A 15418-nucleotide genomic window follows, 5' to 3' on the forward strand; every position below is an offset into this window, starting at 1 on the left:
CTAATGAATACTAAGGGATCAAATACTTATTTCACTCCATGAAATACAAATCAATTAATATATATTCCTTAGATTTATTTTCTGGATTTTCTTTTTAATATTCTGTCTCTCCATGTAAGAATACATCTACCATTAAAAGTATAGAATGATCATGTCTTTATTAGTGGGCCAACGAAGAAAATCAGCAAGGGATCAAATACTTCTTGGACTCACTGTATATATATATATATATATATATATGATATAAATTAGGGGACAGTTGAGTGTCGTTTCTACCCCGACCTGCTCGAAAGTAGTGTTGTGCTCTGTCGTCAGATCCCATTATCCTGATTAGATAAAAAGCCACCTTTTCTTTCGGAGCTCAGATTTAATGCAGATGCTGGTGTGTTTGTTACAATGCTAATTACACTATACCTCTAATAACTCTAATATACCTCTAAAAATGGTGGTAGACACTAAATTGCGCTGTTCAGAGTGTTACTGTTAGGGGTAGTGTAAAGAAGAGGCCCCTGCTCCAGGGCAGTGTGATGTAGTGATGCGTGTTAAGTACTGCTGGTATTTTAACTGCCCACAGATCTCCCTGTAGAGCAATCTGCTTAACTCCCTCACACACACACACACACACTCCTGCACACGCTGCCACCACGCAGGAACACCAAGCAGGAAAAGATAAGGATCTCGGCCGTTTCCTGGGGAGCAGCCTTGGTGTGTGTATGTGTATGAGTGAGTCATGCTGCACTGTACGTGTCTGCAGGGATTTACTGTAAGCTTTTTGCCATGGAGCTCTGCTGCTCCTGGAGGAGAGCATGTAGTATTATACCGATCATTTTGAAGCTTGACTTATAAAGTAATAGATAATTAATGATTAAAAAAGGGTTTGTGCTATGCAATGAAGTATGGCTGCGCAATATATCGTTTCAGCATCACCATCACAATGTGCACATATGCAATAGTACATAATCAATACAATAATAAATAAATATATTTATTATTGTGTGTGTGTGTGTGTGTGTGTGTGTGTGTGTGTGTGTGTGTGTGTGTGTGTGTGTGTGTGTGTATATATCCCCAGCCCTGTTTGTAGCCAGTTTAAAGGAAAGTGTAAAATCAACTTGCGCAACTTTAATTTGATGGAGAGGCTAATAGCAGTTAATACGAGTGGTTTCCATTCATTGTGGAACGTGTGTATGTGTGCTAGAGAGAGGTAGTGAGCAAGCACAGTGCAGGTCATTATTGCTCGATCTCTCTTCCTATTGCTGCCAGCTGGCTACTCCAGCTCTCATCGCCCCGCTTGGAGCTCAGAATTCCTCTTCCTGTGGAATTCCTGCTGACTTGTGTGGCTGGAGTGTTCATGAGCCAGAGCTATTCACTTCTCACTGGGACTGCTTTCCGGTGTCAATGCAACTCTGTCGAGACCATGTCCTCAATAAAAATCCATGTGTTTTATTTTTTCCCTGATTGTTGAGGAATCAGTGCAGCCCTACAGCTCATAGTACATTTAACCTGCTTTACTTTCTAGGACAGGTTTGCTACGCAGATCGCAAAAAATATATGGCAGTTGTCATTGTTACACTACCTTTCTGTTGACTCATGACCTATGGGCAGTCACAAATGCGACAAATATAAACCCTCCAGCTAATAACCTGCCCCTCCTTAACTGCTCTGCTGTTCTGAGTGCAGTTATCTAACCAGGCTATAAGAGTGTGCTGGGTGTTCAGTGCAGAAGTGTGTTGGGGTGAAAATGCCATTGGAATGCTTACTCTCCATGCTCAGAGGCTCTTGGATAGAAAGCTAAAAAATCTCCTGCTCTTGTGAGCAGTGTGTGGCTGCAGAGCGGACAGCTGTGGGTGAATGAAGAGCAAAGGGCTGTGGGGTGAAAGAGGAGGTCAGTAGGAGAGGAGTGCAGCACAGACCAGCCTGCAGAGCAACTGGCTGGACCAAAGTACCGCTCCTCAGGGAGCTTTAAATCGAGAGGCCGATTTAAAGCTCCCACGTGCGTACACACACACACACACACACACACACACACACACACACACACACACACACACACACACACACCACCTTGGCAACCTGCAGTCTAGTCCTTCTGTCTCAGTCTGTCTCTGTATTTGTCTGTTTCTCTTGCTTTCTCTAACTCATACGATCTCACTCTTTTTTTTTTTTTTTTGTCTGGCGATCTCTCGCACGCTTATTCTCAGACAGGCAATCTCGCTCTTGCACTTGGGTTTTTTTCGCTGTCTCGAGCTTGCGATCTCGTTCTCGCACTTGTGGTTTCTTTCACGCTCTCGTGTTGGCGATCTCTCTCCCATTGTGCTTGCGATCTTGCTCTTGCGCTTGAGGGTTCTTTCGTTCTCGTGCTTGTGGTTAATTTATCTCACGCTTGCGCTCTCACTATCTCGCTCATGGTTTCTTTCTCTTGAGTTTGCAATCTCGCTCTTGCACTTGTGGTTTCTTTCTCTCGCGTGCACTCTCTCGCTCTTTGTCATGCTTGTGATCTCCTTCCTTGTGCTTGCGATTGCTCTCGTGAACTCTCGCGCTCGCTCTCATTTTGTAGTGTGGTAAAACTGCAGTTCTGTAGAAGGTATTACACATTGGATGTCATGCTAAACCGGTAATAAAGATTGACCAATTTAGCGCCTGCCAGTCGAGTCACGGCTCTTTGGATAATGATGTTGATTTGATGGCTAATCAACTGGAGCAAATCCCTTATAAAAATGCCATAATCTGTTCCTGCCCATCTTCTGAGTCAGCTGGCACTGCGCTGACAATTAAGACGATGACGGAAAAAAACTGAAAATACATGTAATTACTGCGCCTCTAGAATCCGAGTGAGGCATCTTCACTCCTCAGCATGTTGGCATCAGTAGTCTGTACAGGTGTCGCACTGCCAGACCTGATGAGCATCAGGGACACTCACTGTGGAGCGTTCCATATGTACACACTCCTGATCTCTCTCTCTCTCTCTCTCTCTCTCTCTCTCTCTCTCTGACACACACACACACACACACACTGCTCATGTTTACATACCGTTTTTGTGAGATCCCTAAAACAACAAAAAAATGTCACACACTCAAACTGTAATCACACACTCTGAGCTCCATTTGTCAAATTCCTCTGCTTCTAATCAGTGCTTTGGCAGAGGTGTGGGCTATGACCTTGGCTTTTTATAGTCTCTCTCTTTCACTCGTTACTGCTCTCTCCCCCTCTCTGTCTGGCACACACTCTTCTGCTCGCACTCTCTTGCTCACCCTCCCCTCGCTTTCAGGATGGTAATTAGAGTGCTAGCTGGCAGGACGCTTGTTTCTCACCTCTCTCTCTCTCTCTTTCTCTCTTTCTCTCTGTCTCAGGGTCTCTCTCCATCTCCATCTCTATCTCTCTCTGTCTCTCATTCTGTTACATGCATAGACACAAACACGCACCCACACTCGCACACAATCTGGCATTGTTGCATCCCCACTACCATTTCGGTGGGACTGGCGGTGAACTCTCTAATTGAGTAAAGGAGCAGGAGGGGTAGACGGGCATGGGCATACACACATACACACGCTCTTATGTCATAACACCAGTGCATGTCATGGTCTAGGACTGTACTATCTAGGATGTTAGATAGTAAGCGAATGGTCAGTTCTTGTAGTCTGGGTCAGAGTATTTTTAAAAGGTCATGGTTTGTGGGATGCTCCTGGTCAGCATTGGTGAGGACCTACCAACAGTGGTTAGAGAACGGACAATGCACAAACCGGCAACAAGGGGTAACGAAAGCTTTCACGTCTGGACGATACCAACAGAAAGGCCCAGAAATTTCAATAATGGAGGTTATGGGAGAAACACTGATGTGGACCAGTACCGACGTGGTGTGCCACACTGGGCTTGTTCTTTAGGAATGGCTTGAGGAACATGCTGAGGAGATCAAAGGGTGACCCTGGTCTCCAAAGCAAGGAGCCTGATCCACCATGTAACTAGCAGGACACATCAGCTGCTAACATCTTTGTGCCAGATACCACAGAGCGAGATACATTCGGTAGTCGTGTAGAACCCATGCCTCAGATGATCAGAGAGGATTTGGATACACATGGAGGAACAACAGCAGATCAGGCAGATGGTCATAACTGGCTCATGCGTTCATATGTAACCCTAATGTAAAGTTTTTCCTATATTCCCAACAGTAATTGTAGGTTGGCTAATGAGCAATCTATAGTCCCACACACACACACACACACACACACACACACACACACACACACACACACACACACACGTGCACACACACACACAGACAGATGAGTAAGTGAAGGAAGTTATCCTACGCCGTTGGAGCCAATGTATCTTCCTCTTGTCTCCTCTGCTTCCTGCACTGTCTTCATGTTTCCTGTGCTTCCCTTTGTACAAATGCTGGCAGACATTAGATTCTTTTCATCACCTAGACACACACACAACACACCCCACACACTTGCACACGCTCTCTCGCTCGCTCGCTCGCTCTCGCTCTCCCACACTATAATACTGTTCTGTTCTATCTCTCGGATGGTGCCGATTGGCTCTTTAAAGTGTTTCAGCCTCTGGAGCCCTAAGTTTTGTCTTCAAAATGGACTTGTGAGCATGTGCATACACACACTCCCCTAGCCTCAGTGCTAGCACTTCTTACCCTCCATCGGTGGAGTAGTATTTTGATGTGCATACATCACACTAAGTTAAGCTGTTGAATGGATCTTTAATAAGAGCAGCACGAAAGCAGCCCCATATCTCAGATTCTCTCAGCTTTCAAGAGCATGTCCACCCTCAAGATCAGCGAGTGTCACAGCCTTTCAGTACCTTTATAAAAAAAAAAAAAAAAAAAAAGGGGATAACAAGCACATAGATGCATGGATGAGCCAATCGGAGGCTTTTCTGCTTTGTTCTCAACCGTGGGATTGGCAGTGTTCAAATGGTTGTACCCTATATCATAGAGTGAAAGAAATACGGGTCACTAGGGGTGGTCTTGCTGATGCACCCTTTGGGGTGCACTAGCCAGGTTTGGAACAGCAAAAGTAATTTTTAGTGGCATAAAAAAATCTGCTCTTGGGCTCCCTCTACAGTAGGACACAACTTGCGTGTTGATTTTTGGACAAGCTGAGAGATACACAACCGAAAGTAAGAGAAGCATGTGGACTGATGCGGTAGAGCAAGATTTGACACTAATATGACTGTGCAGTGTTACGCATTCTCCTAAGTTCTACCTGCTTCACTACAGTTGCATAGTGCAGTTAGCAGCGTGTCAAACCCAGAGTAGCTGTGATAGAGACTTTGTTCTCCATGTAATAGTCAGTTGAGCTTAGATGTAGTGCTGGGCGATATGATGTCAAATCAGTATCAGGATTAATTGAACATTTTACCTCGATTATGAGGTTGGCTCAGTGTTTCTACACACGCAGTAGTATGTGGACCGTATGTGGACAGTACATGTACACCCACAGCAAAGTAATCAACATGGGTAAGATTGCGATGACTAGGGATGTCAGTCTAAATGCCAGTTTTGATGGATTTTTTTGGATTAATTGTCCAACATAATGCTGCTGTAATATGATGCGTGTTGCTCATAACTTCAATTCTGTGTGTAGATGCATGCTTGTATTGTCCTCTGGCCTGTCCATTTGTTGTGTTGACTGAAACACATGCACATCTGTTGGGGGACAGAAGTCCTATTGATTTACTCTCAATGACCGCCACACGCTGTGCTAGTTAAAACTGGTGGCTCCGAACGGCTAGAGCAGTGCAAACAAGTTATTGAACACTGCAAAAGCACTGATTAAAGGTGGTCTCAAAGGAGAGGTGTCCGTGCGTGTCCAGAGAATAGAGGAGACTGGACTAATGAAGCTTGACTCCAGAAAGAGGCTGTTACCGGTTTGCTAATAAGGTAACATGCTCAGACTGAATAAATGGACCAACATGCAAAATACTGGATTAATAAAACATGAACGTTGCTTTCCTTGATGGCTAACAAAAGATATTGATTTATTTCTATTTCATAAATGATTCATTGATTCCTCTCTGAGGTATGAGCACACACCTCAAGTAGACGTTTTACCACACAGTACAAGGCCTGTTATCATCCATACACTGTTCATTTTTTTTCATATTGCTAGGCCTTACTTTTGGGACCTAAAAATCTTATGAATGCTTATAATGGCTTATAAATGTTTCCAGTGCTTTCTTTTGTGCTCTATCTACCTCCCCCCACCCCCAATACCATAAAAGGCTTAAATCTGAAACTGTGAAGGTAGCTAAATACCTGGCAAGACCTATCCTAGTGGTGTTAAAAGTATTTACCCTGCTTCCCCCCACAAGGCACATCAGCTTAACACATTCTACACATTTGTGAGTTTGAGTCAGATCCAGTATAAAAAAAAAAAAAAAACAACAAAACCCCAGACTGGCTGGAGTGGATCCAGCACGCTGAGCAGAGTATAACACTGGCTTTAATGGGGTTCTGCAGCCGCCTGCAAGCTCTGTGGTTTTATCTAGCGGTTGAACGAGGAACTGCAGTGTCTTGTGACCGAGGAGCCTCACACTGAGCTGCTGTAATCCTTAACTTACGAATATGATCTGATCTCCAGCTCCAGCTCTCAGGATTGGCTAAATTAGAGACATATCTAGGCATTGCTGATCACATATTTTGGGCGAAAATTGTCCGAAGCGGTTACATAACCGATGATTTATTATTATTTAATGATTTATTTATTAATTATTTTGATCAAAGCTTTGGCTTACATGTCAGGCCAGCACAGCCATACTAACCTTGTCACTTCTGAATCGATAATCTGAATGATCGACTATATAAACACAAATCAGCTTCAGCTCATTTCGACAAACAAAATGTGATAAAACCTTGGCTAAGCCTGCTATCAGCTGGTTGCAAGCAAACCTGTGCCTCCATTTATTTCATCATAAGATAATATTTGACAACACGGCGCAGCATTCGTTTATTCAAGCCCGTACCCGCACCTAGAGTTGACTGAGGCGCTCTGTTCTCCGATCTGAGCAGTGCTGCTTGAAGCTTCTTTATTTTCTGTGGTTAGCGAGGAGATCTTCCAGCTGTCTTTTACAAAGCAGAAACACTGGACTGGTGACTCCCATCATGCACGCTTCATCACTCCAGTAACTGATCAAATGTGTGCATGCATGGGTCATTCTGGGCAGCCTGTAAGGACGCTCTAAGAAGCTTTAGAGTGCTTGTTAAATGAAGGTACTCCTAATAATCCCTTCAAACCGAGACCAGATCGGCACCTAAAAGGGCGCCGTTACTTCTATACAATAGCATGCAAAAGTTTGGGAGGCCCTGCTCCCAAAAGGTGACCTGATTTCCAGAAGACCAAATGGTGTGGATGCAGGACAGGTTTTCTTCTGATGACTCTTCCATGAAGGTCATATTTGTCCACTTTTTTTAGTCGATGCGTTTTTGTACTCCTGTTTGTGTTGTATAATGGAGTGTATTGTTCATGTGTGTCATGTTAATTTACTCTATTTAGCAGGAGTGCAGACACACTTTTGGAGTTAAGTGTCACTTGGGAGTGGATTTCATAGGAAATTCAGAGGAAAGTCATTTCTAGGAAATCAAATGTATCTACATGACGAGACACGATGCTGTGACTCAGGCCTCCCATCTCACATTCAGGTCCCTAATTACAGTCCACCTGAAAGAGAGCTCACTGTTGAAGACCTGGCAGCAGGAGGTGTTTTGGCTTTAAAGAGCAATACTGTAATTGAATATGCTATCATTTTTTTTTCATCCTAATGTCTATCCAGTGCTTCTGTAGCATGCAGCTGATACCACTGGCGTTTCACTGTACTTTTCTCGTACCTTGTTCCTCTAGACCTAAAACACATAATAGAAACCAAAGAGAAGGTCCTGAAATATGTTTGAGTGTTTGAGTCTGCGGGTTGTTTGTATTTCAGGAACGTGATCAGTAGTAATCTGCTGCATGCTTGAATGCTACAGATGTAGCAGATAGCTGTTATGTTGGAAAAGCACCATCATGTTGCTTTTAGCTAGAACACTAATGCAACCTCATTGAACAGCTCAGCATGCTTGGAGGAGAACACTGACAGTTCTGTCACATTAGTTACAGCAGACACCCACACTGCCTCAGCCTGCTCTCAAAGAATTTGTATGATGTGTACTAAATGTAGTTACTAACGCAACCCGGGCATGCAGAAATCAGCAGTGAAATTGTATTATATGAGCCTACACCTTAACCTAACTTTCTACACCTAAACCTAATTCTAACTTTAACCTAAAGCTAAACACAATCTACTACACCTAAACCTAAATCTAACCTTAACCTGACCTAACCTTAACCTACTACACCTAACCTTAACCTACTACACCTAAACCTAAATCTAACTTTAACCTAACCTAAACTTAACCTACTACACCTAAACCGAAATCTAACTTTAACCTAACCTAAACTTAACCTACTACACCTAAACCTAAATCTAACCTTAACCTAAAGCTAAACACAATCTACTACACCTAAATCTAACCTTAACCTAACCTTAACCTACTACACCTAAACCTAAATCTAACCTTAACCTACTACACCTAAACCTAAATCTAACCTTAACCTAACCTTAACCTACTACACCTAAACCTAAATCTAACCCTAACCTAACCTGCTACACCTAAACCTAAATCTAACCTTAACCTAACCTAAACCTAACCTACTACACCTAAACCTAAATCTAACCTTAACCTAACCTAAACCTAACCTACTACACCTAAACCTAAATCTAACCTTAACCTAAGCTACTACACCTAAACCTCAATCTAACCTACTACATCTAAACTTAACCTAATTCTAACCTAAACTTAACCTACTGAACCTGATTCTAACCTTAACCTAACCTTAACATCAGCTCCTACACCTAACTTAAACTTAACTTACACCCAACCTAAACTTGACCTAACCCTTAACCTAACCTTACACCTTAGCCTAAACCTAAACTTAACCTACTACTCCTAAATCTGATTCTAACCTAAACTTAACCTACTAAACCTAATTCTAACCTTCTTCCCTTAACCTAACCTAAACTTACACCTCAACCTAAACTTAACCTAACCTAACCGCTTCTACACCCACACTAAACCTACACCTCAACCTAAACTTGGCCTATTGCACCTAAACCTAATTCTAACCTTAACCTAACCCTCACTCCCTGTGGCATACAGGTTGTGTATTTGCCGAAATGGTGCCAAAAGTGTATGGGAGCTTTGGAGTGAGTTGTGTAAGTCAAGCTGCTCTTTGCAAACAGGGTTACAAGTCAGATTGTAATGAAGGAGCTGTCAGGTGCTGGCCTTCCTAGATTCATGCAAGTTTTGAGCTGAATCAACTTCACAGATGGGTTGGGACAGATGTCAATGATTGTGACATGGAGCAACCCAACTGGTAACATGCTGCTGTAGACATATATAAACTGTCCACTCCATCCCGACAGTGCTGAGCGTCACTTTTTCCACATTACTGTCTTTCATCATAAGCCTCGGGCTTATACAGCCGTAGTGTGTGTGTGTGTTTGTGTGTGTATGTATATGAAAGAGAGATCGAGATACTGAAGATACAGTGGAAAGACCGATGGAAGAACATGCTATTATTTGTTTTGTTTTCATTGTTAAGCCATTGTTTTGTTCTACAGAATCAGTCCACCTATGCTTGACTGAGAAGCAAAGACAGGACACAGTAGATCAAGAGTACACACATGCACAAAGACAGATAAACAGAAAAGAGGAAGCCAAGAGCTGAAAAGAATGTGGAGGATGATGAAAGATTGATGAACGGGTTTAGATCAGAGAGGGGGGGTATGACTGAGCTGAGCAATACAGAGGAGGACATGAAGCTGGATGTCTCCCAATGGCCCAAGTGCTGGAATGCTCTCTGCTCACTGTCAGACAAGCATTCCTAAATCATAGGATCATCACCAGACTCTCAAAAAGTCAGTGGCATGCGTAGCTAACTGAATTCTCGGTTTACTGCTTCTGGTGATAGATTTTCAACACTGGAAGAGCTCCAACTAGCTAACTGATCTGTTGAGTGTCTGCTTGATTTGTTGACTAATCGGTAGATTACACTCCCTTGCATTTGGCCGGGACTAGTTTAACATGGGGAGGTAGAGTAATGTAATGTGATTTTACTACAGGACGTCTGTTGTAAAACTTTTGACTGATTCTCACAGGATAAGCGGTCTCGGCATAAATGATGCCAAGATAGGAGTGGCTACTCGACTCATGGACTGTCGTCACTCCCCCCAAAAAATAAATCACTGAAGATAACCCACTGGAATGTACATGTTAATAACCTGTATGTATGCAATCTTCTACGCTATACAATGACTTACCTAAAGCTGCCAGAAACGTCATGCCCTTGGCTCGTCTTCTGTATTTAACTGAGGTTTACCACAGACGTGGTAACGGTGGTAACGACTCGAGGTATCTCTGCTATGCATGGCGGAATTAAATACCTTCTTGAGAACCTCCGTGCTTGAGAAGGAATGCGAAAAACTCCCTTTTCCACAGGATATGATGGAATATTTGCCTGTTATATATATTACCTGTTGAGTCACACAGATTAATATAACCATATCCACAAGTGTATATTAGCTTGGGGCTAACGTATTATTTTTAGGTTATTGCATTTTTCTGATATTGTGTGTTTAGAATGTTTTTGGCCTCTCCTGATACTGGGCGAGTTGATCTCAGATTAATTTTACTACTTTATTGGACATTTTACCTTAAATCTCAGATTAAATGAATAAATAAATAATCAGTGTGGGCAGGACTGTGTTGATTACAGGTTCTGAATCTCAGTTTTGATTATTTTTGGATTTATTGTCCAGCCCTAGCCACTCCTTATTTTTGCTCTGTATGACAAATATGAGTAGTGTATGACACTGGCAACTTACTGTTGATTGAATCAACGCTTTGTTGATTACGCTCTCTCTCAGAGAGGTCAGGGAGAGGGTGTAGCATTGAACAATGGTCATATCATGTTTGTGCTGACGTCTTCAGCTCCTTATTTCCCGAACTGAAATAGGAATACCACTGCTTTGCCTCCCAATGCTGGTCCAGGAATGGCTATTTTCGTGTTTTTAGGGGTTGTCCCGTGAATCAGCTAGTCACAAGGTCTTCCTCAAATTGAAGCAGGAGTGTTGGAGCAGGGTGAACACTGATATGTTTCTCTAAAATAACTAGCTGAAGAAAAAAAACAAAAAACTGTCTGATTCAGCCAGCCTTGCCTTCTAAAAAAGGCCTCCTCAGAGGCACTGAGCAGGCGCTGTTGCCTTGGCCAGGCTTTCAGAGAGTCTGCGGTTTGCTTCCTGCTGTCTGTTAGATGACGAGCATTTTTTTTTTTTTACTTGCACAGGCCTCAGGCTCTCATTGTCATGGCAACTCCTTGGAAATGCTATATTCTCGCCTTTCAAATCCATATTAGGCCGGTTTGGTGCACGGTGCCAGGGTGCTCAATTTTTCCATGTTTGAAAAAGTTTTGGATTAGTGCGATAGAACACAACATCAGGTATCTCCCGCAGAGCCTGGCATCCTGCAGAGTTTACTTCCAGCCTAGATCTTAATCTTCCACAGCTGATCCTGATTAGGAAGATCTTCCAAAGGATCTGAATCCAAGAGCTAGGGCGCTAGGGTTGGATTAAGGCCGGAACAAAACTCTGTAGACGGGAAGTTCTCCTAAAGCAAGGCTGGAGGTTCCGGCGATATAGCTCCTCCTCGTTCTTCATTTTGTGGTGGAATTAAAGCCATAGTTCTAGAAAAGGATCAGAAGTATATGGCTTAACAGCCCTCCTGATGAGTGGGTTTTGCTTGTTGTCATAGTGTCAGAAACCACATGTACAAGTCTCTTAGAGATTGCTTAACAACTGCATGTGGTTTATGGAAAGTGTGGTGTGATTTTAGTCATGCTATTCAGCCATGACTTAGCATGACATTAGCTTCTGGCTTCAGTGCCAAAGCGAATATGCAAAAATTAGACAGCTGGCAGATCTGGGCTGATGCACTGTTTCAAGAGTAACTAATGAGTGTTTGTAGCTCTACACTGTGCTCCTCCACCTCGAGTGTTCAAAGAGCTGACGTTCCAGCTTCTGAAACTCCTCAGTCGTGTTCTGCTCAGTTAGGTGCAAATGAGCATTTCACAGCTCTAGGTGCCAAAAAGGCAACAGCGACATGCGAGTGTGAAAGGTACGCTTGGCTCACATCTGCAGGTTGACGTTTCATGGTCACGAGATTGTAGCAACAAATTGAAGGTGCAAGTCTGCACAGAATTACCAGCTTTCTCAAAACTGTATTTTCAGCCAGAGCGTTTCACGGGCGTGGCTGATGCCTTTTGTAACTTGGGGACGGCTCTGTTTAAGGCCTGTTTTCTTCGGCTTGTAGCTGCTTTGGAGTATGCTTTGCTTTTGGCTGTTGAGACATGGAAACAAGGCCTTCTACAAGAGTTTGAGTTTGCTGTTGCTTTGCACTGTCCGTTTGTGGCTTTGGGCCATTTCGTTTTCCTCCAGGAAAGCATGAGAGCAGCTACTGAAGATCTAGGAGATTCTGTTTGCCCAGTGGTTTATCCCTCATTGCCTTTCCACTGGCCCTGAAAAGTTCTGCCATTTGTGAACTCGGTGACCTCTAACAGTTGTGACCTAGAGACAGAAGCAGCACTGCAGCTGCTGTAAAACCCCTCTGCCTGCCTGGAGTGATCTTTTCTTTTTTTCCTGAAGTCACTACTCCACCTAGTGGCAATGGCTGAGTATTTCCGTTTCCAACAATCGCAAGAGTCGGTTTGCTGCTTCACGAGATGGTGTGATTCGGTCTTTTTCTGATACTGATGCCAATATTAAGACTTTGAGTATCAACTGGTGTTGATTTATCCAGTTTTAGGTTTAGACATGTCACATCCGACAATATGATCTTAAGAGTGTGAGCGTGTGAGCGTGCGCGTGTGTGTGAGTTTTCTGTAGATCTTGTCCTGATACTGATACTGATATATCCAAAAGTATTGAGACACTACTAAGTAGTGATTTCAGATACTTTGAATGTGCACCCATTGCTGACACCGGCGTTCAGCTGCTAACGTGCATAATAAGTCTTTCCAGTAGAATGGGATGCTCTGGAGCAGATGCACACATTGGCCCTAAGGTCACCATGCCTAATGATGAACTTGAGGGAAGTCTTAAGTGGTGGAGCTCCATCCAGTACCTTTTGGAATGAGTTGGGGTGGTGTTGATGATCCAGAACTATCATTGAACGTCAATACATGACCTCACGAACGCTCCCGTAGCTGAAGGCCAACATTTAGCATAAGCCTTCTCAGAAGTGTAGAAGCTGCTAATGAAGCCAAGGGGAAACCGACTTTCTGATTCTGTGTGTATTTTAGAATTACTGCATAAATTACTGTTACAGTAATACTGTTGGTATTTTGCATTTAGGACATTATTGTTTACATGGAAGCTGAATTTTGAGTAAAACGAGTGACCTGTTGTCTGTTTTCTTCCCTTCTTTTGCCAGGTTTACACTGAGGCCCTAGAGCAGACCTCTTCATACACACGCCATACCAAGTGAAGGTGGAGTGGACAGACCACCGGTCGCAATGCTTATCTGACATTGACTTGGTAAGTTGCTTGCTTGCTTGCGTGCGTTCGTGTGTTAATGACGGATAGAGAGGGTTAAAGCAGCGATTAGGATTACAGCTGTACCTCACCACCTGTTTCTTCATGTGGCACACACACACAGTCTTAACATTTCCTGCTGTGTTGCTGCTTTATTGTGTGTGCTGGTAATAATTACTGTATGGTGAAATTGCTCATCGCTAAGTTTCCCTTTGAAATTAATGTCATTTCTCTTACAAAAAATGTAGTGCAGGGAGATGGTAATACTTAAGAGTAAATATGTATAATAAGGTACTAATTATGCAAATAAATAAATAAACAATTAAATGGCACAAATAATGTAAAATACTTGTTTCTAGAAACAAAGTTATCATTTCCATCTTTATAAGAGAGACGTTTTTCTGCCAGTGTCTGAATTTGATACAAACAGCAGCCTCTTGTGGCAGCTTTTACCGCTTCTAGCAAGAAAGACTCTGAATACAGATGAAGTTTTGACTATTTTAAAACATTTTAAAGTAAAGATCTGATAGCCTTTTCATTTTTACATTTGTGTGTTTGTGTATGAAGAGTGCCAAGCAGGCATACTCCAACAGATGAGGAGGATGATGAGGATGATGATGACCAGGAAACTACTACGCTAGCGCCAGATGGTTTGGGAATGATGGACGTCCCTAATGGCCAACCCAGCATCTCCGCTTTACCTACTACTGCTTCAGAGGTCAGTGAACACCCTGAACCGCAGTGACGCGTACAGTAGCCCGGCACTGACATACCGACCACAATAATGCACAATAATTGCATCTGTTTCAGAATAACAGGTCATTTGAATATACATTTACATTTTAATGGCCACACCCATGCTTTGCACTCCTTTTAGAAAGCGGTTCTTCGAGGGTTTGAGGTCGTACATGCAGTTGTTCGAGAACCATTTTGACTTTATTAACACATTCTGTTTTGCTGTTAAAAAGAATTGGAGTATATGTGTTTGTCTGTGTGTCTCTCAGAGGAGCAGCAGCTCAGAGTCTCTGAGCGAGAAGGGCTCGTCTGAGCTGAAGAAGAGTTTTGATGCTGTCGTCTTTGATGTGCTGAAGGTCACACCAGAGGAATATGCGGTGAGACATGCACCCCCACCGTGTGTGTGTGTGTGTGTGTGTGTGTGTGTGTGTGTGAGTGTGAGAGAGAGAGAGAGTTGGAGATGTGATGACTCACTGCAAGCAAATGTTCTTTCACACTTATATTTCTGTTGCCCAATTTTTCATTCAGACTCACTAAATGGGGAAACGGGCAAATCTGCAACTGCAGAGACAGTAGGACACGTCTGTCTGTACTGTAGAGTTCAGTAAATGGGTCAGCTGAGCCTCTGTAATAATTGATGCTTGCTGACAGTCAGTCACGCACACTGTAATGTTCTCTGGCATCTGAATTAAACATGGTGAAATCAGAGCGCGCCTTTCAAACTTTCCAGTCCTTCGACTACTTAAGGTTCATCTTTAATGGGATGCTTAAACCATGAACTCAGTCCAGGAGAAAGCTCTAGCTTTCATGTGTACATGCAGCATACATCCATTAAGGAGGAAATATATAATTTTTTTTTTATGTTCTTGGACATGCATATGTGTTGCTTTAAGTTACTTAAGTTACTTAAGTACTTGCACTTCAAGTTTTTGTGTGTATGATGATGTGTAGCCGCATACTATACAGCTGTAAAGATGGATACTGTGATTTATTTGAACCAGTGGTTGACTGCAGAAGAACATCAGGTTATAAACAGTGAAAACAGTTTTTC

The 15418-nt window shown here is 42.9% G+C and overlaps 1 protein-coding gene across 4 annotated transcripts in view; it reads left to right on the forward strand.

Annotated features, from left to right (window-relative positions):
* Positions 1 to 15418, forward strand: part of ralgps2 (Ral GEF with PH domain and SH3 binding motif 2) — a 134326-nt gene that overhangs the window by 24261 nt on the left and 94647 nt on the right. For all 4 annotated transcript variants that reach the window (XM_072682021.1, XM_072682042.1, XM_072682029.1 and 1 more), the window contains exons 2-4: positions 13532 to 13635; positions 14200 to 14350; positions 14637 to 14744. In XM_072682021.1, coding sequence (XP_072538122.1) covers positions 14291 to 14350; positions 14637 to 14744 — 168 coding nt within the window. In that variant the 5' untranslated portion in view covers positions 13532 to 13635; positions 14200 to 14290. The remainder of the gene's footprint in view (positions 1 to 13531; positions 13636 to 14199; positions 14351 to 14636; positions 14745 to 15418) is intronic.

This window comes from Salminus brasiliensis, chromosome 1 (assembly GCF_030463535.1).
Source record: "Salminus brasiliensis chromosome 1, fSalBra1.hap2, whole genome shotgun sequence".
Taxonomy (NCBI): domain Eukaryota; kingdom Metazoa; phylum Chordata; class Actinopteri; order Characiformes; family Bryconidae; genus Salminus; species Salminus brasiliensis.